The sequence below is a fragment of the Heliangelus exortis genome, chromosome Z, assembly GCF_036169615.1.
Source record: "Heliangelus exortis chromosome Z, bHelExo1.hap1, whole genome shotgun sequence".
In the NCBI taxonomy this organism is placed as follows: domain Eukaryota; kingdom Metazoa; phylum Chordata; class Aves; order Apodiformes; family Trochilidae; genus Heliangelus; species Heliangelus exortis.
In genome coordinates this window covers 24,876,126-24,898,481 of record NC_092454.1, presented here as the reverse complement: position 1 = coordinate 24,898,481, position 22,356 = coordinate 24,876,126, and the positions used below count along the sequence as shown (strand labels likewise).

The window sequence follows — 22,356 nt, the reverse complement described above, 5'->3', positions numbered from 1 at the left end:
AATTAGTGTTAGTATCTGTTGATTTCAGATAGGTGACTTAATAGAGCTGATCCTTCAGCTATCAGAAGGACTGAGTTTGGGTGGCTACACAGAAGAGTGTAACATAGAGTTGCAGTTTAGCTGGCAATTGACTTGGTTTGTAAACTCACCTGTCTTTTTTTTAGCTTCTGTCTTGGCTAAAAGTTGTTAATAGCTTAGAAAATGGGGGAGAGATTAATTTTCATTAAAAGAGAAAGTGTTAGATATGTGTGTTGTTTTCTGCAGGTGTCACTCCACAGGCATTAGTGAGGATGGCATGGATTTGCAGCTGAAAAAATTTGGTGATGACATATCGAACATCGTTTGATTATAGCTTGTCTACAGATATACATGTATGTGTATGTGTTTGTGTTGTTTCTATCAGTTCCCTCTTCCACTTGCATGATTTTTTTCCTGTATTTAATGACAATGCTGCAAAATTTGCGTTTTCATATTGACCTGAAGTTGGCATCCCAGGCACACTACATGTTCTGTTTGAGCCTTGAGCTATTTCTTTCCAAGGTGAAATTACTCCAGAAAAAGCTAAGCAGCAAGATGGATTTTGTACTCTTCTTATTCTCACTGCTTCACCTGTGATTTCAGATGGGTATAGACTGAAAAGTCAACACTTTTCTCAGCACAGTTACAGAAATATGTTTGCCCTGTCACAAAAAGGTTAAAATGAGAAATTGCTTTGGAGAATACTAATAAACATGATCATGAATGTTGTAAAAAAAGCTGATCTTAATTAAAAATAATTTTTTGCTTGTCATCATACATTTAGTTTTGATGCTTATACAGTCCTTTTTCTTTTCACGCTTAGATTGTCTTGGCAAAAGGAGATCCAGGCATGCTCAGAATCTTCTTTGACCCATGTTTATTTCCTGAGAAATACAGGCCTTAAGTCTTTTGCACAGGATCTTTTTTCTTAGTTCTTGCACTTCAGGTGTTTTCTCATATGGCATCTGCTTCATATCAGGAGTTCAGGTGGAGACATGTCATCTAAACATAGGAGTTGTCAGTACTAATGTGAGGCAAGATGTGGGTAGGATAACCAGAAGGTTAAGTATCTAAATGTCAGAGAGCATCTTACGAAGTTTGCTGTGGGAGTTCCCTTTGCCTGAATAACATGATAGTACTGCTTTCTCCAGCCTTTGTTTTTCTAGGTTTTGCTTGTTTTGTACTATTCGGGGGGGGGGGGGTTTGTACTATTCGGGGGTTGTGCTGTTTTGTTTTGGGGTTTTGGTTGTTTTTTGTGTTGGTGGTTGGTTTTTTTTTTTTAACAGCTGGTTGCATTCTTCTATGTTTATTTTAAACTACTTTTTTCTTCTTTGTGTATGTGAATTATGATAAATGCTTAGTCATTACAACTCTCTGAATGAGGAAAAGATTCTCCATTCCTGAGGGAAAAAATACTGTTGCCCTTTTGCTCCGATGGCTTAAAATAAAGCTTTTCTTCTGGAAATTACTTCATGTGTAATGCAGAGGAAAGAATGCATGCTTCATTTTATTAGGGAAAGATGCAGGAAGTGGTTTTTGAAATAGTAAGTCTTAGGTATTTTCAGAAGTATTTTAAGCAAGTACACTGTACAGCCTATTTGTTTTCTTAGCTTCTCAAATACATCCACGCACTCCAAATGCTCATTCTTAAAACACTCTTCCCTAGATCTTTCTCAGTGGAGAGCCTGGCATCCCAGCTCTAATCTTCTGGTTTGTTCTTCCCATTATCAGTGTCACTATGTTTAGGTTAAGCCTCTGCAGCCTCCTTCTCACGCAAGCCCTTCAGAGCCCTGAGGTATGAAAAAAAACCATCCATAATCAGTCTGTTTGTGTTAAAATTTGGCGAGATGTTTCTCCAATTTCTCCTGTAATGATTGGGGTTCTGCATCCACACAGATAAACTGTGTTGCTTGCTGCGTTGTCCTGGTGGGGTTTTCTTGGAGGTGGATTGTCAGAATAGCCAGCCTTTAATGATACACCATAGTATTTCAGAGCTTGCAACTCTAGGTGTTGGGCTTCTGAGAAAATTCCAAATTGGAAATTATAATTTTAAGATGAGACACTTTAGTCAAAAAAAAAAAAAAAAAAAAAAAAAAAAATCAAAAAATCTCACTTAAGTCTTTCACAGAATTTTTATCCTTTTGTACAAGGTACACAACTGTAGCGCAAGGGCTTACAGCCAGTTATCAAAAAGAACATTCATTACGTTGTTAAAAGTTATCTATTTTCTGCCAGTCTGTGTGTAGAGGAATTAAGTATGAATTCTGTGAATCTTAGTAAAATACTTTGTAATCTGCATACCTGGAAAACTCCCTGGTGAGACGGCTACCCTGAAATAGTTTAAAATTTCTAGAAGCCGTATGCAGTATTTGTTCTCATGGCTTCCATTTGTACGAGAACCTGGGGGTAGCTCTTAAGCCCCAAAGTCTACTAACATTAACTAGCAATATATATGGTTTATATAAACCAGTTGGTTGGGTCTGTTGGAGAATACATGGAACAGCATGAGTCTTGTATGACAGAACCTGAAGGAAGAAAACTGCAACATACAGTTTGAAAACATTTGCTGCATGTTTTTTCAGCACAGCTGAAAGTTGCCTCCTCTGTATATTTTGCTGCTTGGCACCTGGTGTATATTCACGTTCCAAAGTGAAAACATTAGAGATTTAAATTTACTGTCTGCTTGGGTTCTTGCATTTCTAAAGATTTGGGTTTTAGGCACAAGGGTACTTCTGCTTTCATTAAAAGCATGAGCAAATGGTTGCCGGATCTGAACTGTGGTGGGTTTTTTTCCCCCACCTACAAGTTGACATTTTAAAGTTATTCCCCTTGGAAATGTGTTTATCTGCTGAATTTTAGCATGTGCAGGCCTTCTGGATGCATCGTCAAGGTATCACTTTTTTCCTGTTTGTAGGTTGAAATGGCAGTAAGCCAAGCAAGGAGTAAGCAGTAGCTTTTGGAAATAATTTTTATGCAGATTTAGTAATAAATTATTGAGTCTTTTGGCTCAGGAACCCTGGAGTCTATCATGTTTATGGTTTGTCTTCATGCAAGATAGCATGAAGTGTTTATGATATGATCTGAAAATTGCTTTTGCAGATGGTCTTGGATACAGGTTAGATTTACAAGTAATTACAGAAACTCCTTCAAGATTTTGGAGGCTTGAGAGTAAAGGCTTTTAGCCACTGGTATAAAAATGTGTTAAAACTTAAGAAATCTGTAGCTCTTACAGTTTTGCTTGTAAAGGAGTAATGCAGCAAACTGGTACAGGCTGCCATAGTGCATTTCCAGAAAGTGGAAGTCAAGAGATACTTGATACTGTTCTTCATTGGTGTTTGTTGATTTGGACTAAAAAAGTGAGGGGAAGACACACAGAAAAAGACTCCTTTCTTCATTAAAGCTTGATTTTGTTTTTAAAACATGATCAGTCTCTTTTGCCCATAGAGCCTTTCACTCACTTAAACTAATATTCTGGTTTATCACTCTTGATGCTAAGCCATGAAAGTGTTTATATAAATCATTGTTTAAACAATAATCCTCAAGTTTTGGATTAATAAAATGTTAAGTGGGCTTATTTTTCTCTTCCTAATTTCCACTTAGTCTAAGAGTGGAAAAAATCCTGAATGACCCTGAATTTGGTGGTTGACTCATTTAAATTCTGAAACCCACACTGGAGTTTTCAGGGCGAAGCATCTAGCCAGTCTGTAAATTAGTATTATGTTGGTTAGCTCCTACCCTGAAAGAAAAGAATGCATTTTCTTTTTTACTGGGGGAGCAGGAGGAGTGGATGGGAAATAATTCTTGCTGATCCTGCTTTTATGTAGTGAGATACAAAAAGTACTGATAATGAAGAATATGAACACTTGGGGAAAATAAAGGATTTTGTATTTTGGTGGCAAAGTGAAAATAAGGGACTAGGGGAAAGCTGTGAAAGTGTAAATATGGTAAAAATGATGTGACAAAAGTGACTAGGATAGTGTCACCTTATAAAAGAGCCCTTCTATTCCTGAACAATGTATTTGTCTGGTGTAATAGTTGTCCCCAGCTAGTTCAGAGATTACACCATGGTCTGGGAAACAGTTGGTGCGCTAGGAGAGAGGACAGAGGGACTTTGATAGGTTGGAGAAGTGAGGATCTCTTGGCATTCAGCAAAAGCAAATGCCAAGTCTTGCACTGGGGCAGAGTAAATGCGTGGAAAAGGTGTGGCTGAGTGGGTGAGCAGCAGCTCTGCTGGAAAGGCAGATATTGACCTGATGAACTGAGCTAGCCTGGGGACACCAGGATGATGCAGGGGCTGAACATGTGCCTGATGAGGAGCAGAGGTGAAGGGAACTGGAGCTGCACAGCCTGGTGAAGAGAAGTGGAGCCCTTTCTGGTAGCTCAGTTCCTCCTTTGTGTTTCTCCCCTCTCTGCTGTTTTACCCGTGGTTTGTTTGTTTATTTGTTTGTTTTTCTTTTTCTTGCAGTTTAGTACTGACAAAAAGAGAAGTAGAGGAGTGAAGAAGTCTTCGTAGCGTGCATCAAGAGAATCAGGAAATCAGTCTGTCACCGTGATGCCAGTTATTAATTGAAATGAGTAAAATTTTGAGGAAAAGTCACATTTGGGGGGAAAAAAATCCCATAAAAGAGAACAAGAGACATACAGAATAAAAGTAGGGCACACATAACAGTGAAACAGTAAGAATAAGACAAAATTCCAGTTAGAGAGAAACACATCCTGAGTATTCAGCAACCTGGCCTTGAGACAAGCCTGCAAGACAGATGAAAAGGATGGGAAGAAGTGCTCCTCACAACTCCCCACAACTTCTCTGGCTTACATTCTTGAAACACATAGAAAAACACTTGAGTAATTGGATTCACTGTGTTAACATACCATTAATATATAAATGATCTATTAGCATACTAAAATACCCACCCATAGGCTAGAGTGAACCCTACTATCAAAAAGCCCCTTACTCTTTGAGCATGTGTAGTGAAAGTTTTGACCACTGGCACTTGAAATGGAAGTGAGGAACCACCTAACCAAGCACGTGTGAATGGGAGAACATTAGAGGCAAAGTTGCTTCTCATGTTTTTGGGTACAACAGTAGCACTTGTTTCTGGAAATTAGGCTTACTTTGTGGAATACCACCCTGATCCTTTTTGTGTGCAGAACTGGGTATGAAGGCATTATCTCAATTCTGTGTATGGATTGCCATATGGCACGCTGGGTGACGGACCCCGCTTTTGGGACAAAAATTGTACAAGATTGTGGGAGAGCTTAATTTTCAAGGCACCATATCTAGTTTTGAAGGTCTTTTATGCCTGTAGGGATTTTCAAATTAAGGCAGATTATCCAGCAAAGAGTTACAGAAGTGATTGCCGATTGAATTATTTTTTATTTCTATCTTCTGGAGAACTTGAATTTATGCAAAATGCTGGCTGGGGCTTATTGCACTTCTGTAGAGCAAAGGCCCAGAATAATGACTAAGAATTTTATGATCTCTGTAGACAGCAGTAGACAAAAATACTTGAATACTTTTAAATACATTTGGGATGAATGTTGTTGAATATCTGTGTGCTGACATGCTGTGATATTTGGAGATATTGCTTAGGGTTTGTCTGTGCTAGGAAGTTACCCTGTGCATAGCTAAAGTGGTAAAGACTCAGACATGAGGTATAGCCTGTCTGGGAGAGTGTCCTGTTCTGAGAAACAGCGTAAGTCATCACTAAAAACATTTTATTCTGATAACCTTGTTGCTCTTGGATTATAGACACAGCACACCTGGAGAATGACTGCTTACACTTGACTTTTCTCTTACGTAGACCACCAGCTCACATATGCTTCAAAATTGAAGTTCCTAGCAGTTATTTTTGGTACTGAAAAGAAATTTACAGCCCTGTTGCGAGTCCATGTGGCAGTTCTTTGGAGTGCTTCAGCCTCTTTGTCCTGGCAGCCTATGTGATCAAATTAAGATGTAATTTCCTGCAAGATGTTTGTGTTTTATGCTTTTATCTTTCTTTGCCTTACTGCTGCTGTATGGGATTGTTGCTCCTTGCAATCAAAAGTTTTGTGCTTCACTCAGCTCATTTGACAAATCATGCCAGAGCTTTCTGCATTGATTTCATGGTTTTCCAGGCTTTTGCTACCTCCCAACCCAATTAAGCTTGTCCTTTTCAAGGCTGTTGCTGAAGGAAAGTGTAATAAAAATACTCCAGTTGCACTTCTTGCAGATTATTGTGTTGAGCATTCTTGAGGTCACTGGAGCTTTTTGTGATGTCACAGGAGGAGTGGCATCGAAGTGGGAGAGCAACCACTTAGCCCTGGGGGAGGGGAGACTGGGACATGGGAGTATCTCTGTTCTCCAGGGCTGTTCAGACATCTCAATAGAAAATACAATTACCAGCAGGCTGAGGTTGAAGAAACACTTCTGGGAGACATGTTTCTTGGATGTGAAAGTGATTTTGAACTCTGGTAAACACAACACTGTCTTGCTTCAATTGTTTGGATTCCCCGTGAGGGTTTTGTATGAAAACTGGCAAAACTGGACTTGGAACTTTGTTTTTATGGTGTTAAGAAGGAAGACTTTTGCATGTGAAACAAACTGCTGTTGTTACCAATTTATGACTCACATAAAGAAGTGGAAGGGGATCTTGGTGAATATTTTAAAAAGGAAATGTGGCAGTGTGATCTCTGGTAATGTCTGAGCTCCTGGAGTTCTGCTCTAGATACGGAATATTTTATGTTGCACAAACTTGGGTAATGAGCTCAAACTCTTGCGTTTAGTAATGCAGTTGTTGCTTTCCAGAAAACATTGTGAAACAGCAGATGCAGGCAAGTTTTCAGGGGAAGATTTGCTCTACACTCCGCAAGTGTGGGCATAATCACTGTCTAATGCTCATGCTTTAACTTTGCAAATCAAGTATCACAAAAGCAGCATTTTTGTGTGATCTGTTGGTCCCTGTTTATTTCACTATTTTTGCCTATGCTAAAGGAAGCATATGTGCTCTTGTACTTTGAGGTCTGTATTTGGAAAGGCAGAGGGAGGCAAGAGGCAAAATTCCCTGAAGACTTCCAAAAGTTCACTGGCTTGGCTTCATTACTATAAATAGGCTACTAGAAGGATTCCTTAGGTTTTTGGAAGTGACCTGGAGGCTATTGAATTAGGAGCAAAGGGTACGCAGAGAAAAGAGTAGTGTGCTGAAGCAAAGATTGATTTCACACAAGTCACAAGGTCACTGTTCATTCGAAGTCTCCTTTAAATGTACATTTACATTTCTGTTGAATATTCTCTATTTTCCCACTTTGTATTATTATTGTTATTGGCATACTGATGCTCTCAGAAAAGGGTTGAGAGTTCAGAATGTGCACAACTGGTGATAAATCCAGTGTCTAGGTTCTAATTCTTCCTCCCTGAATATTTTCAGTTATTTGCTGGTAGAGACAAACACTCCTGTGTGTGGGAACACTCACAGGCAGGCACACAGACATACATACATCAGTATCCAGAACAGTCACCTCTGTATCCTTAGGATCTGCAGTTTAGCAGTGGACTCATTCTTTGACTTCTGATTGCCTCAGTGCATTATCTAAGGTATAAAAGACAAACTTCTGTGGAGGAATCTGGTTCTACAGCGTCCTGGGTTTCTCTCTGTTGAATACATTGTAAACTTTATGGTGTTCTTTTGTGAAACTGTCTACAGTATCTGTTAGCTATGACTTGCTGTTAGGGCTGGCTAACCTGGCTGCTTAGATATTTCTTTTCCATTTTTACACACTACTTCACGAGATCTTTGTTTCAACTGGAATACACCTAAAAGTAAACTAGACTCTATATATGTTTTTAAGTTCTCTGTGTGTGTATTGTGCATGAATCTGAGAGCCCTCTTGTCTGGACAGGATTAGAGGAATGCCTTCATGGAAAGCAAAAGCAGAATAGATTCAGTCATATAAAGATACTGGTAGTAGCAGGCCCAGTTGGAAGGAGTTAGCAACTTAAAATGGTCATATAGTCTGGGTATAATTGCAGTAACTTGCCCTCTTTCTTGAAGTTCTTATATATCCAAGAGAGTCTGAACTCAGATGGGTATTTTTGTGTTAAGCTGCTAGATGAACTACTAAAAACTGCTGAGCTATGTGGATTTGTCACAGGTACTGGCTGACATGCATCTGTGTTACTGCTTTTGCTTTCAGATGTTACCATGAGTATCAGTTGGAGCAGAAGGAGCTATGGTAATAGGAGTGTTTGGGAGAGCTGGGTCTTGTTTACTTGAGAAAGGTAAGAGTGTGATGGGGTTGTGGGAACTCCTGATGGAATAGAGTGAGAGTGGGGCATAACTCTAGACAAGACCAGCAGGCAATGAGATGTCTTAGTAAGTTCAGAGAAAAAAAATACCAGAAGCTCAGAATTGGCAGTGCTGAAGGAAATGCCGAGGAATCCATTAGAAAGGAAAGTGAACTGATTACTTCTGTAGCCTGTAACTGAATTAGGAGGCATGAAGAAAGTTCCAGAGTGTAATTCTTTTGCACTGAACATAAAAAGTTAGAAACTATGGAAACTAAAATGAAATCATGTGGAGAATGAAGGTTATCGTGTTGTGGGGAGTTAACTTTGGATGGATGCCAGGTGCTCACAAGCAGTGCTATCACTGCTCCTCCTCCACTACTCCTTAGCAGTGGGGACAGTGGGGAGAAAGGATAAGAAAGGGCTTGTGGGTTGAGATAAGGACAGTAATTACAGGTAGTCAGAGTAGGATAATGAGAAATGAAATCAAATACTAAAACACCTTCTGGCCACGCCTCCCTTCTTCCCAGCCCCAACTAAACTCCCCTCTTCTCTACCTTCTATCATCCAGTGGAGCAGGAGGACTGGGAATGGGAGTTGTGGTCAGTTCATTGCATATTGTCACCTCTGCTTCTTCCTCTTCAGGTGGAGGACTCCTCACCCTCCTCCCCTGCTCCCATGGGAGACAATCTTCCATGAACTTTCGTGAGAGTCGTTACCATGAGCTATAGTTCTTCATGAACTGCTTCATCATGGGTCCCTTCCATAACATGGGGTCCTCCATGAATGGGCTGCTCCAGCATGGGTCCCCCTTGGGGACATAGGTTGTGCAAGACCTGCACCAGTATGGGCTCTCAATGGGGTCACAGCCTTTCTGGGCACACCCACCTCTTCCAGTGTCTTTGCAATGGGCTGCAGGAGAATTTCTGCTCTGGTGCCTGGAGTATCTCCTCCCTCTCCTTCTTGACTGACCTGTGTCTGCAGAATTGTTTCTCTCATTCCTCTCTTGGCTGTTACAGTGCAGTAGTTCTTTCCCCCTTCTTAAATATGTTGTCACAGAGGCACTACAACCATCCCTGTTTGGCTCAACTTTGGCAATCAGTGGGTCCATCCTGGGTTGCATCCCATCAGTGGGTTGCATCAGACATAGGTGAAGCTTCTGGCATCTTCTTGCTAAAGCCACCCTAATAACCCGCCAGCTACCAAAACCTTGCCACATAAACCAAATACAAGATGGCCTGGGATAAAGAGGTATGGATTTACTCACATAGACGATCAATCAGGGCAGACATTGCCTACCCTGTATGTGATTGTCTCTCATTTGACTGCACAAGGAATTTGAGTTCATAGTTTGTCACAGCACAAAGATAGGTACTTGAAGAAGGAAACACATCCTTCTGTATTCTGGGGCAAGAAAAGGTATACAAAGAGCTTGGTGAAAAAGCTAATGTAGGTCGGAAGAGTGAAACTTTGCACCTGGAAGTATTTTGTGTGCCATTTCCTATGACTTAAACAGCTGCCTAGAAGAGTTCTACAGCTGAAAAGGGTAATGTAGTTGCCCCAAAGGTAGGTTTTTCTGGATTCCTCATGCTATATCTTGCATCTGGAATTGAAAATGAGCTGCACCGTAGCCATTATTATGAATACGATGTGTGTATACAGAAGGATCTAGATGAACTCTATAAATGCTACTGATATTCTTTAGATTACTCACTAGTCAGAAATCTTATGATACTGTGTGTACTTGTAAGTTTGCCTTGGGGGAAAAGTCTGGAATTGTAAAGAAAATAGAATTGTCAAATTCAAAATGAAATGCTAGACAAAATCCTTTGGGATTAATTATATAGTGGGATTAATATACTGTGTCTTTTGCTTAGCTTTTGGAGCACTTCAGATTTTTAATTTTACCCAGAGGCTTTCAGAAAGTTGTGAGGTTTTTTGTTGTTGTTGGTTGTTGGCCTTTTTTTTTCCCTCTCCAGAAAGTGGGGAGAAAGCTACTGTGGGACTAACAAAGATACAGGAATAATCCAGCTGTATAAATGCAATGTAAACAGCAATGTTTGGGCTGATCTGTGGTTTAATGTAAAATTTTTTGAGTGACCTGCTGCTCTGTCAGTTGATAAAGTGGATACACTTTTCCTATTTTTTTGCAAATGCAGATTTTTGTGTGTATTTTTGCAAAAATCTTCTAAGTGGCTTAAATCTGTATAATATTTACCTGGTGTTCAATTTGGTTGTCTATGGTGCTCAGAGTAAACATCAGAAAGCAGTCATATCTCTTACAAGGACAGAGGAGCTTAATGAAGTATATTAATATAAGGGCAAGGTTTGCTTGTCAGTGAAACCATGTCTCTGAAAGAATGCATGGAGTTTATGAATAAGGAGGAAAGGAAGATGTCTTCTGTCCTTGTGCTTGTAAGGAAGTACTCTTTTCCAAGTAGCATTTATTTCTTATATCAAGAAATTATATAAGAACTCTTCTATTTGTGGAGGATGAGTTGGTGTTGCTCAAGCTGACCTATCTTGTATTCTGTGCTGTGGTGAAAACTGCCCCATTTTGAGCCTTTCCAAAGTCATTCAGATGCTGTGGCTTATGCACGACATCCAGTACTGCTTGAGGAAGAATTTACAAAATCAGTTTTTCACTGAAATGAGTGGCTGTGGAGCAAGTGGGTGTGAAGAAGTCTTAGGTAGGTGATCACTTCAGGAAGCTTTTATTCTGATGATGAATAGTCTATTCAGAGCAAAAGAACACCATCTACATCCATTGCTAGCAGTGTGTCACTATTAAGCAGTCTCTTTGTGCCGAGTGTTGCAATCAGGATGGACTGCAAAGACTGTTTTGGGTTTGGGTGTTTGACTGCCATTGGTTGCATAGAGGCAGATCAGGACAGTTTTAATCTTTTCGGAGTTCCTAAAGCATTTGATCTGTGTGCGTGGGTGCTTCCTCTGCTTCATGCCATGAAGCTCCAAATCAGACACCCAGTCCCCTATATAGCTGTCTAAGGAATGTCCTAAAAATTAACTGTGTTTCTAAGTTCATAAAAACTTCATGCACACTTAAACTGCAGCTGGAAAAGCAGAAAAAGTTGCCCATTATCACTTCTGACCACCCCTCTCCTACAGTGGATTAATGAAGTGCCGCATTTTAACACTAGCATTAGGTGTCAGCTGAGGTAAATCCCTTGTTCAGGTTCACTGGATATTCTTACACATGCATACAGTACACAGGAGAGTTTCCCTCAGTGGCACAGTGGCCCTGACTTGGGGTCGAGAAATGAAAGCAAAGAGGTTGCAACCACTTCTTACCAGTGTATGTATTAAATTCTAGTCTGTGTTTGGTTCCATCTCTCTTCATCCTTTGTCCCTTCTAAATAGGTTTCTAGGATCACTGAGTAAAAGGGAGGTCTGCTAGCTACTGCGGTATTGAATATACAGATCTTTTATTTTTTCAATAATCTGAAAGATTCTTTGTTGTAATTAGTAGTCTATTTTTATACTCTTTAGGGGGCTGTTAGGATATACAGATCAAATTTCAGGCAGACTCATACAGTAAAGAAGTGCTTTGTAAAACTAAATAGTGATGGCATTGACTTATTTATAGCTTTGGCTGTAAAAAAACCTACCCATGTGCAGATAATGGTAGAGATCAGCATGAATGATGAAGGAACATATACTTGGGAGAGGAAGGAAAAGAGAGCAACTTGGTATTTTGGAAAGAAGAGGCATTTTGTTGCATGCAGCTCTACAGTAATGCAAAATGAATAAAAAATTTCACACATGGGGTGGCCTCAGTGTGTAGGTATTTCTTTGAATTTTACCTTCATTTATGTGATTCAGTTTGTTAATGAATTAAAAATAACAGCTTCCTTTCCAGTCTGTACCTGCAATTTTGACTAATCCTCACTATACGGGTGACTGAAGTTGGAGGCCCTTCTTGTCTTGAGGGTAGTGATCCCTCTTGGATAATAATAACATCTAACTTGGCTTCTGGATTACAGCCTCAGCTGCCCAATGTAACTTTTACCAGGCTCTGTAGTGTGGTTTGCCTATGTAGCCCCAGTGCTTTCCTCCTGTGCTTGCAGTACTAGTATATTCTTGTGCTTTTTGCCTCATGTTTGATATGCACAGGCAAATATTATGTAAATGGTATTCAAGGCGTGTGATGAACATTAGCTTTTCGTTCTAATCAAGTAAAAAGCAGAAAGCCTCAATTTCCTTATCCCCAACAGCGCATTGTCATTTCGCAGAAGTGTGTTAACTCTGTCCTACAGAACTATGCATCTGACTGCACTTCCTTTTTCTAGCTGAACAGCCATTAAAAACATTTTAGTATTGCAGTTATTTCCAACCTAGAGTTCATTCTTGTAAGCATTACGGTATGGTTGCCTCTACTGGAGAGAAACAATGTTCTATAAAAATTGGGAGATTGTCTCATTATGGAATGCTGCTTCTTTTGTGAAAATAATGTAGAAAGCATTGGCAGTTAGACAAGTGAAAATCTGTCTGGAAATCCAGAGCATAGCTTAGTCATTTGTCTCTAGGAGAACTAACATTAAGTGGTTTATTGAAGCAGGCTGCTAATAGTATGAGTTAAAAAATCTGGATTGTGCTCTTCTCCCTCAAAGTAGCTCTTGAAAAGAGATCTAGTCATAGGACTATTAGGAGTATTAAGCAGGGTCTTCCACGAGTCCCTCTGATGGCTCCTGAGTAGTTCACTTCATGTAGTGAGTGCACTTGTAGTGAGTGCACTTCATGTAGTTTCTGCTCCATGTTGGAACCCATTCTTTATTGTTAAAGAATACTTAAACTCATTGCAATACCCTACTACTGGCAGGCATGGGAATCTTAATACTAATCTGTGTGTTGATCTTGTATGTGGGTTGTGTTCTCTCCATTTCCTTTTTTCCTGATGTTTATTCTTGGTCACATGTACCCTGGGAACTCAGATCCTACCTCCTAATAATGTTGCCCTACATTCCATCTCCTCTTACCATCCATCACCTCTGGGTACCTTGAGGAGGAAGAGAAATAAAGACATAATTTCCAGAGGGTGTATGTAATATTTGGTATACTTCTTTTTTTCTTTCTTAACTTCAGAACTAACCTTAGCTGCCGTTCCCTCCTCTAGTTTCAGTTTTCAAGTACCTGAGTGCAGGAGAAACTGTCATGTACTAAGTTTTAGGCAATCTAGAGAAAGTTTGGACTTTGCTCAGTCTTTGTATCCTGCTAGAAATCAACATCTGACCCTTGACTGTGTTCCAGGAAAATCATAGCCTTGGTACCTGGCTTTTGAACCAGGAAATAACATAACCTGCTTTATTGCTTTATTGGTAAAGTCTTCTTAAACTTGCATTGCTATTGTACTTGGGGAGGCTGTGTTTTGCAAAATGGTACAAATGGAAGGTGCAAAAAGAAAAGTGATAATCAAGCAATCTGCTTTCAGAGTGGGGAGAAAGTGTACTATAAATTCTATCTGACCTGGTGCCCTGGTTTGTTTTGCTCTGTTCAGGCACTTACAGACTGTGATAGGACTGCTAGGGCTGTGGAAAGCTGTCCAATAAGTCACACAATGTCTGTTAATGGGTTTTCTGAACTGACAGGGACTGCTTTTGATCCTGCTTTTGATGTCGGCTTCTGTCTTGCAGCTTTACTAAGGCCACATAAAAATACTGAAATGCTTTACAAAAGCATTTGGAAGCCTATCTACAATTGGACTTCTAAGTCCAGAGGAATGTTTGTGGAAATGGAGCAGTGGTTTTGGAACAAATTGTTCTTGTGTTGTTGTGTGGTTAGTCCTAGGTCAGTCTTGATTACACCCAGAATGGTGTTTGAGTAAGGCACAGAATGAATAATTATTCCCATCGTACTGCCCAGGCTTCAGGAAGTCCTGGTCAGAGACTTTCTGAGATGGAAGTTGTATCGAACACATTGTACTCAATGGATTGGACTTCTTTTGGGGCACAGTGAGTAACATTTCTTTGTCCACCTTCTCTGTGGCACTCCTGATTAGGTCATTTAACTCCTAAGCTAAAGAGTCCAGTTTTCAAGTCTGTTGTTTTCACTCCACAGTATCACTGTTCTGAGGCTCTAACTACAGCCTCATAAGAATGTAATTTCCAAAATGCTAGTAAGCCCTGAGTGTATGGCATTCTCCAACTCATTCTGTAAACCTTTTCTGCTATATCTGAATGTGCATCTGTTAATTCTATCAGAAGCTTTGGTAAGAGACAGTTTTCATTTAAGGGTAGGAAGTCTACAAGTCTAGCTGGGAATATTTTTTTCCTTGTGCGTGTTCTTTTGTAGTTTCTGGCGCTGGATTTCATCTGTCACTTAATTTGCCCCTCACTTGCTATTGTTCAATCCAGTCATAATTCTGTTTTATTTGTTTTCCATTTGACTCCAGGTCATAACTGCTACTGATGTTAATAGACTAGAAAACGAAGATTGCTTTGAAACTTTAAAAGCCTTGTGTGGTATTGTGGAAGGATGATAGACAGATGAGGATAAGCACTCCTTAGATTAACAATTCTGCCCACGCTTCATCCTGTGTATTTGCATGTCTGTGTGGAACTGACTGGGTCATGTCTCCTGCTTTAATTGGCAACGTGCTCACTTTACCTGTTTGTAAACAGAGCATGTCCTGAGGATATTCTGGAAATGTGGAGGCAGCGCCATAGTAAGGGGCAGGGGCAGCTCCATCTGACTTCATTCATTATTATCTTCTTGCTCCCCTTCTTATCTCCTTGAAGGCACTTTTTTGGCTCTCTGCCTGCTTTTACTTCTGAAATTACTTAAACTATTTTTCCTCCTTAAAAGGGTAATTGGGTTCTGGTAAACAGCCGTGATTTTAATTGCTGTGAACAGTTAGGAAGATTTTATAGTAACGCCTCACTGATTCTTCAAGGTGACTTAGAAATCTACTGGTCCCTCCTGTCCCTGCTTTCTGAGAATGTGTCCACTACACATTCCATTGCTGGGATTGTATTTTCTCCACATAATTTTAGGGGAGAGCCTAATAGATATTCTTGCTGTAACAGCAGAGTGTTACAGCTATAATTCTGCTAGAGTTGGATGGAGATTGGAAGATCTTAATGTATGCACAAACCTAGTGGTTTCTTGTGAGGAGTGTTTCCAGCTGTTTGCTGTATTCCAGTTTTAGCTCATGTGTTTTGCACCTGCTTGGGAAGTCTGGGTTCTGTCGCCTAGCTAATGCAACTTGCTGCCTCCTTGAAATTAGAGTACCAGAAAGCATGCCTTAAATCTGCTTTGTTTGGTTTTAAACAGAGAAAAAAAGAATCCTTTCTATGGGGTAATTATCCATAGAGCTGTGTAAATTCCTCAAATAAGGCTTAAACAGTGCTATTGAGGAAGAGTATCTTGAATGTAAGTGCTTGCAGTAGTTGAACACTGTGGGCAGTCTCTCTAGTCTAACAACTTTGTTTTTCAGAAGAAAAGTAAACTGTGTTCTGACAATATTCTTGTGAATAAATTGGCTTCTCATTGAGTGAGACAGTGTCACAAAAGAAGGATGTCCTTGTAGTCCTTGTCAGTCGTGGAAATGCTGGAAGCTGAATTCATATCGTCCATCTGCAGTTGAGCTGGTGGTAAGAGAAAAAGCACAGGGATTCACCTGGGGCAGTGAATCCTTCATTGTTTCAGCTATGTCCTTCATGTTTCCCAAATAAGCTTTTACTGGAGTTCTGAGCTTTATGATACATGACACCTGCTTGCTTTCCAACATAAGAAATGAAGTGAGTATTTGGGTCTTCTGAGAGATGAGGAAGCTTAAGTGTCCCATCTGGATAGCACAAATAGTTTCTACTTTTTAAAAAAGTCATACATGTGATGTATATTATCATTAGCATGCTTGTTGGCTTAGGTGACTGGCTGCATGTTTAACTTTGTGCTGCTGATCTTGTATTATTTGGCAGTATGTCTCAGGTAGTCAGTAATACCCAGGCTGAAAGGAAGATGAGCGAAAGGCTTTTTTTATGAAAAACAAGAAACAAACCCCACAAAAAACAGCAACACAAAAAAATGATGCAGTGAGAAATATGGATCTTTTATGTTTGGTGGGATAGTAGATCTTCTCATAGTAGCAATGAATTCTGGCACATGTGGGGTTAGGAGAGAGAGAGAAAATAGCATGGTTAAAGCAGTATGTGTGATACTGAATGCTGCATGCGTAAGGGGTGAGCTTCCTAGAATGCTCAGGAAACTTCTGTGCCACAGTTGATATTTTGCTATAGCCATGCAAACATATGATGGCTTTTCTGTTGGTCCTGGGTAAGAAAGGACTTCTTTGAACACAGTTCAGCTCCTCAGTGTTATGACAGTTACTTGACCTTTTTTTCTAGTGCTGTTTTTCCCCTGTGAGCATTATCAGCAATTTTTTGTCCCTGTCAAGTCTTAAGTTTTAAAACACCTTGTACAACTTAGAAAACTGCAGGTTAAATACTGTGATGTATGATTATCCCAGAAATTGTTATAATTTGTTATCATCTTTGTTATATAATATTATTTAACAATATAATTATAATCATAATCTTTATCTCATACCACATGCACTTTGTGCTTTTTCCAGTTCCTCCTGTATCAAAGCTCCTTTTGAGTAATTTCTTTCAGAACTTATGCAAAGTTGCCCCTTGAACTTTTCTGTTTTTCTACTGATTTGTCTTTCCTGTAGTTTTCAGAGACATTCTTCCCTATCTAATCACTGACTTTCATACTGTAAACTTCGTACTCTTTAATGTTTCGTCATAAATTTCTGCAGCAGATTAGTGTGATTTATGTCTGTGCCTTTCGTGTAACTAAACTCTGTACTGACTTCCGAGTTTTCAGTTTTTCTATTCCTCTTGTCCAAGAACGTGCAGGATGCCATGTATGGTACAAGACAAGTCAGCACTGTTACTACAAATGCCTTCTATGCAATTAGGTTCTTTTGTGCTGCCTTTTGTGTTAGCACTATTCAAAACCATGCTAAAAACCAGAGAGGTTTAACCTGTGTTTCTTTTTTTAATGCAGTACTTTCATAAAGGCAGCTCGTGTGTGCGTGTATTCTTGTTTCACTGTTGAAGAATAATTCTGTTACAAGATGCTCAGTATTATAACCTGCCTGCAAGGTTATCCTGTAAAAAGTGTAAGCAAAAATGAGAGCACAGGAAAACCAGTGGGACTAAGTGCAGAGGCAGTCTGGTTAGATTGGCAGCGTTTCCCCTGCCTTTTGAGATAGGTGACAAAGTTCTGCACAGTTAACCTGTCCTCGAACAGGAAAGGAATGAAGCAGAACTGTGCTTGAGTGCTTGTCTGTCGGAAGGCTGTGGCTGGCTAAGTATCACTGTCATAACTTCAGAACCTGCCTAAGAGTTATGATGAGGATACTAGTTAAGGGCTGGTGAGTGACATGGAACCACCAGTGCAGCTGGCACTCACCATCACCAGAGTGGAACTGGGCCTCAGTATGCAAAGAGCCTTGACCTTTTCCTTCTGGCTTAGTTGATTGGTGTACGTTTTTATAGATCTTGCTGCCTCTAAAGCGTCAAATCATAGCTCTTTAGCAATGTTACTGAACATGTGACTCAGGGAAGGCAATGCTGTCCCAGTCGGATTGGTGCATGGTCTTAGTGGACTGTGCCCTTTGCTTTCTCTGAACTAGATATGCTTATCTTGTATGATTAGCTTGGGAGCCTGGGTATGAAACACCACATTTTGAGCATCAGAAAAGAGCAGAATAGTTTGCATTCTCTTTCCCTTCTGTGAGAACTCAAAATGTGCTTTCAGTGGGACTGAAAAGGTCTCCAGGGGGATGAAATTTCAAACAGTGTTATGTATTAAAATGTGTTACTTGAGTCTGGTTAAGAGGGTCAGAAGTTGCTATATAATGAGATGCAGCTTTGCAGAAGGTGTTCATGATAAAAGCATTCGTTCTTTGTGGTGGCTACTACTGCTGAAGCAACTCTGAGGAATTTAGGAAGAGGTTATTTGTGGGGAATTCAGAAAGATGCTAAGAACAGAAGCAAAGAAATTCAAAGACAAGTCAAAAGGAGTGGTAAAAGAGAAGGGTAAAAAGGTCCATTTGAAAATTTTCATTTGAAAATGTGTTTTTTTCAGTTGAGCATCATTAATCAATTTCAGTGGTGTAGTTAAACTCCTGTTATACATTCCTCAAAAATACACTGGAACTACATATTGTGGTTTTGTGTTAGATTTCATAACTAGCACATAAAGAAGTAGCCAAGTGCTTTGTTAATTATGGTTTTTCTCGAACTACTGAGTTTTTTGAAGTTGTGCCTACTAACAGGTCTTTCTTAGATGCCTGTTTTCTTCCCGCTCTGAGTGTTTAAGAGTTTATTTACTTAATTTACTTTTAAATTTTAATTTATATATCACTGAAGGAAAACTGCATCAACTGTAACTATCTAGGTAGTCAGTGTTTCTTCAAGAGAAAGCTTTAGGGATCAGTTCTTGTGATTTTTCCCTTGAAGTCAGGAAACAGTTGCCAGTTAAATCAGAAACTGTAAGATGTGATGGTGTCTTAATCTTTGAAGGGCTTTAAGATAGCAAGGTGCAGAATATCTTGGGTTTGTGACATGTAAAGCTCACTACAACAAAGTTATATACTGGATCCTCTGCATGTATTCTGTAGTTGGTGTGCTAAGACAAATCTTTTTTAGTTGTTCCCAGAAGTTATTATTTCTTTCTCTCAAGATTTAGGTCAAATTTGACTACAACATTGCAGATCGGTTTTCTGCCCATTTTCCTGCATATACACTTTCAGTTCAGGGAGGTTTTTGTTTAACTTATCTGAGCAATTTTTAAGTATGATAATTTTTGTTGTGACAGAAACATTCTGATAACGGTCTAAAAATGTTTGGAAGCTAAAAGTTTAGTTTCTGGTCTTTAATACACAGCAGTGGACTGCTTCATTCTCCTGTAGTACGTAAGCTTTTCCCCCAGTCTCTATGCTGGTGTTTTGACAGATCTCATGAGAGTTTCTTGCAGAGTTTCAAAGTAGAGGGTTACCTCCTGAACATTTTGCAAACTTTCAGACTCTGCAGGCACATTGTGCTGACACGTTAAGAAAAACACCCTGCACTGCCAGTCCCTATTATATATATGTTCTTACAACCATTCCCTTAGGACTGTAGCATCTCACCTGCTGAAACCAGTAGTGGGTGGGAGGATTAGTATAAGAATTTTTACCCTCCAAGTGAAAGTTTGAGTATGCTCACATGTGCTCATACAGATTGATGCTGCTGGCTGGCCTGCTGGCCACAGAGTACACAGTCTGCATAGCTTGTAAGTATGACTGTGTAAGAGCTAGTAAAGCAGCATTATTTTTTTTTATTAATTTCTTGGGCTGAAGGAGCTGTTTTATTAACACCACCTGGTCCTGCAGGGAGCTGTGGTTAGGTTTTGGCAGAAGGACCAGACTTTCCTGTAGCCACTAGGTAAGGTTGTCTTTCCGAAGTTTGGTTTAGGAACACAGTTAGCTGCCTAGCAGGTACTTCTGAAGGTTTTACTCTCTTTTATTCTTCTGTTCTGTTAGCTGGTCATTGTAGATCCCAGCTGCTTCTGGCTGCTCAATTGCTAAGTGTTCCCTAGAAAATGTCTGGGAGGCTGGAAGCCACATCACTTTGCTGAGGTCCCTGTGCAGCAAAATGCATGTGTTGTCCTCAGACTTCAGAGTGAAACTTTTGGAACATTTTTGCTTAAAAAGCAAGTAACTAAAGGTGTGTTTGAAGTGCTATATTTGGAGTTAGCCGGAGATACATCCAGAATTTTGAACCTGCTTTGTATCCTTCTGATCAGTATTTTTTCTGATGATGCCTGTCTTTGATTACTTTTGAAACTGCAGTTCAATTTTATGTCCTGAGCAGACAACAGATGCTGCTTGTGGAAAGAATTGGGATTGTATCTCAAGAGCATGTGCACTGTAAGAACACTTCTTTATTTAGTGTGGGAAAGTAAGCAGTGAATGGGACAGAGCATTCCAGGAGGAAATGTTCTGCTTTATTATAAGGCAGGAACTGCTATGGCAGACGAAATTCTGTCCTTTACTCTGCTATATGATGCCAAGCAGATATACCATATAAGCTAACCTTTTTTGCAGGAGCTTTGTAATTTTTCCTTTTCTAGATACCTTCTGTGAGCTTGGATCTAGTTTTGCAGAACTTTGGGCCTATGTGACTGTAACCAAGATAAATGAGAACAGTACTATCAAATCTGGGAAGCAAGCAGCTTTCACTGAGTGTGTGCTTTGAAAGATGAAAACGAAGGAAAATCGTGAATGATCCTTGTCTATGCTGAGTGTCCTATGTAACTGAGTTAGAATTGCAGGAGAAAATGTGATGTTTTTCATAACTGTCATAATATACAGAGAGGTTGAAATGAATGTTGTGCAAGCTACAGTAATGCAGCCATTTTGTGAAGTTAATATCTCATTTGTAATGTGATTCTGCTTTAGAGCCATTTAAACAATTCAGATGGAATTTCAAAACAGCTACACTATTTCCAAAAACTTTGGCTACTCACAGATTAGATTTTTTTCTCTGTGAAAGGTGAAATCAGTGAGCTAATACTTCAGATATTTGTTTAAAGAATATTGCAGATTTCGGTTGGACATAAAATTTGATTTTTGGACATATATTTGATATTTTTGTATTGTGTCCAGATGAACACTGTGCTCTCCTTCCCTCTTGTTTTCGTCAAATGAGGAGGTTCTGTTCTGAAAGATTTGTCCTGCTTAGTGAAAATGTGTCAGATTGAACAGGATCCTTTCTTTTCTTTTTATCTTTGTTTTATCAATTTTCTGTCATCACACTACCCTTTTTGACACACAACCCTGACTCAAGTGGTTTATGTGTAAAGATGACCTTGGAATGAAGCTAGAAGCTTTCCATTATTTTTCAGAAAGTCACACATCTAGCATTGCATCCCTTTAGGAAGCAGACAAAACAAAGTGTGAGAAGCTTGCTAGAAAATACAGAAGTTGGTGCACTCATCTCCTATACACATATTTATGCCTCAATTACAGAATCACAGAGTGTTAGGGGTTGTAAGGGACCCCAAGATATCATCAAGTCCCAACTCCATGCCAGAGAAGTATCATCTAGTGTAGGTCACTCAGCAACATGTCCAGGTGGGTTTTGAATGTCTTCAGAGTAAGATATTCCACCACATCACTGGGCAGCCTGTTCCATTGTTCTGTCACCCTCACAGTGAAAAAGCTTTTTCTTATATTTATGTGGAACCTCCCATGGTCTAACTTGTACCTGTCACCCCTAGTCATGTTGTTGGACATCACTGAGATGTGGTCACTGTGTCCATCCTCTAGACACTCACCCTTTACATACTTATATACATTAATGAGTTCTCCCCTGGGTCTCCTCTTCAGTATGCTAAAGAGATCCAGCTCCCTCAGAAGGGAGATGTTCCACTCCCTTAATCATCTTTGTGACTCTGCGCTGGACTCTTTCAAGCAGTTCCCTGTCCTTCTGGAACTGAGGGGCCCAGAACTGGACACAGTATTCCAGACATGGCCTCACCAGGGCAGAGCAGAGGGGAGGAGAACCTCTCTCATCCCACTAACCACCCCCCTCCTAAGGCACCCCAGGATGCCGTTGACCTTCTTGGACACAAGGGCACAAGGGCTCATGTTCATTCTGTCCACCTGGGTGGTGTATCTGGTATACCTGTCCTGGGTGTGTACCCAGGTCCCTTTCCTCTGTGCTGTTCTCTAACAGGTCAGTCCTCAGCTGGAGTTGTTCTTTCCCAGATGTAAGACCCTACACTTACCCCTGTTGTATTTCATTAAATTTCTCCCTGCCCAACTCTCCAGCCTGTTCAGGTCTCTCTGAATGGCAGCACAGCCTTCTGGTGTGTCAGCCACTCCTCCCAGGTCTGTGTCATCAGCAAACTTGCACAGTGCACTTTGTTTCCTCATCCAGATCATTGCTGAATATGTTGAACAGTACTGGTCCCTGTACCGACCCATGAGGGACTCCACTAGATACAGGCCTCCAACTCAACTCTGCCCCATTGACCACAACTCTCTGACTTCTTCCCTTTAA

General features: G+C 40.0%; 1 protein-coding gene across 2 annotated transcripts in view; it reads left to right on the top strand.

Annotated features, from left to right (window-relative positions):
- RNF38 (ring finger protein 38) overlaps nucleotides 1–22,356 on the top strand; it is a 98,652-nt gene that overhangs the window by 5,397 nt on the left and 70,899 nt on the right. Inside the window, exon 2 of one of the 2 annotated variants that reach the window (XM_071731086.1) lies at nucleotides 8,191–8,275. The exons of the other annotated variant lie outside the window; for it this stretch is intronic. Coding sequence (XP_071587187.1) covers nucleotides 8,227–8,275 — 49 coding nt within the window. The 5' untranslated portion in view covers nucleotides 8,191–8,226. The remainder of the gene's footprint in view (nucleotides 1–8,190; nucleotides 8,276–22,356) is intronic. 2 annotated transcript variants of the gene reach the window in all.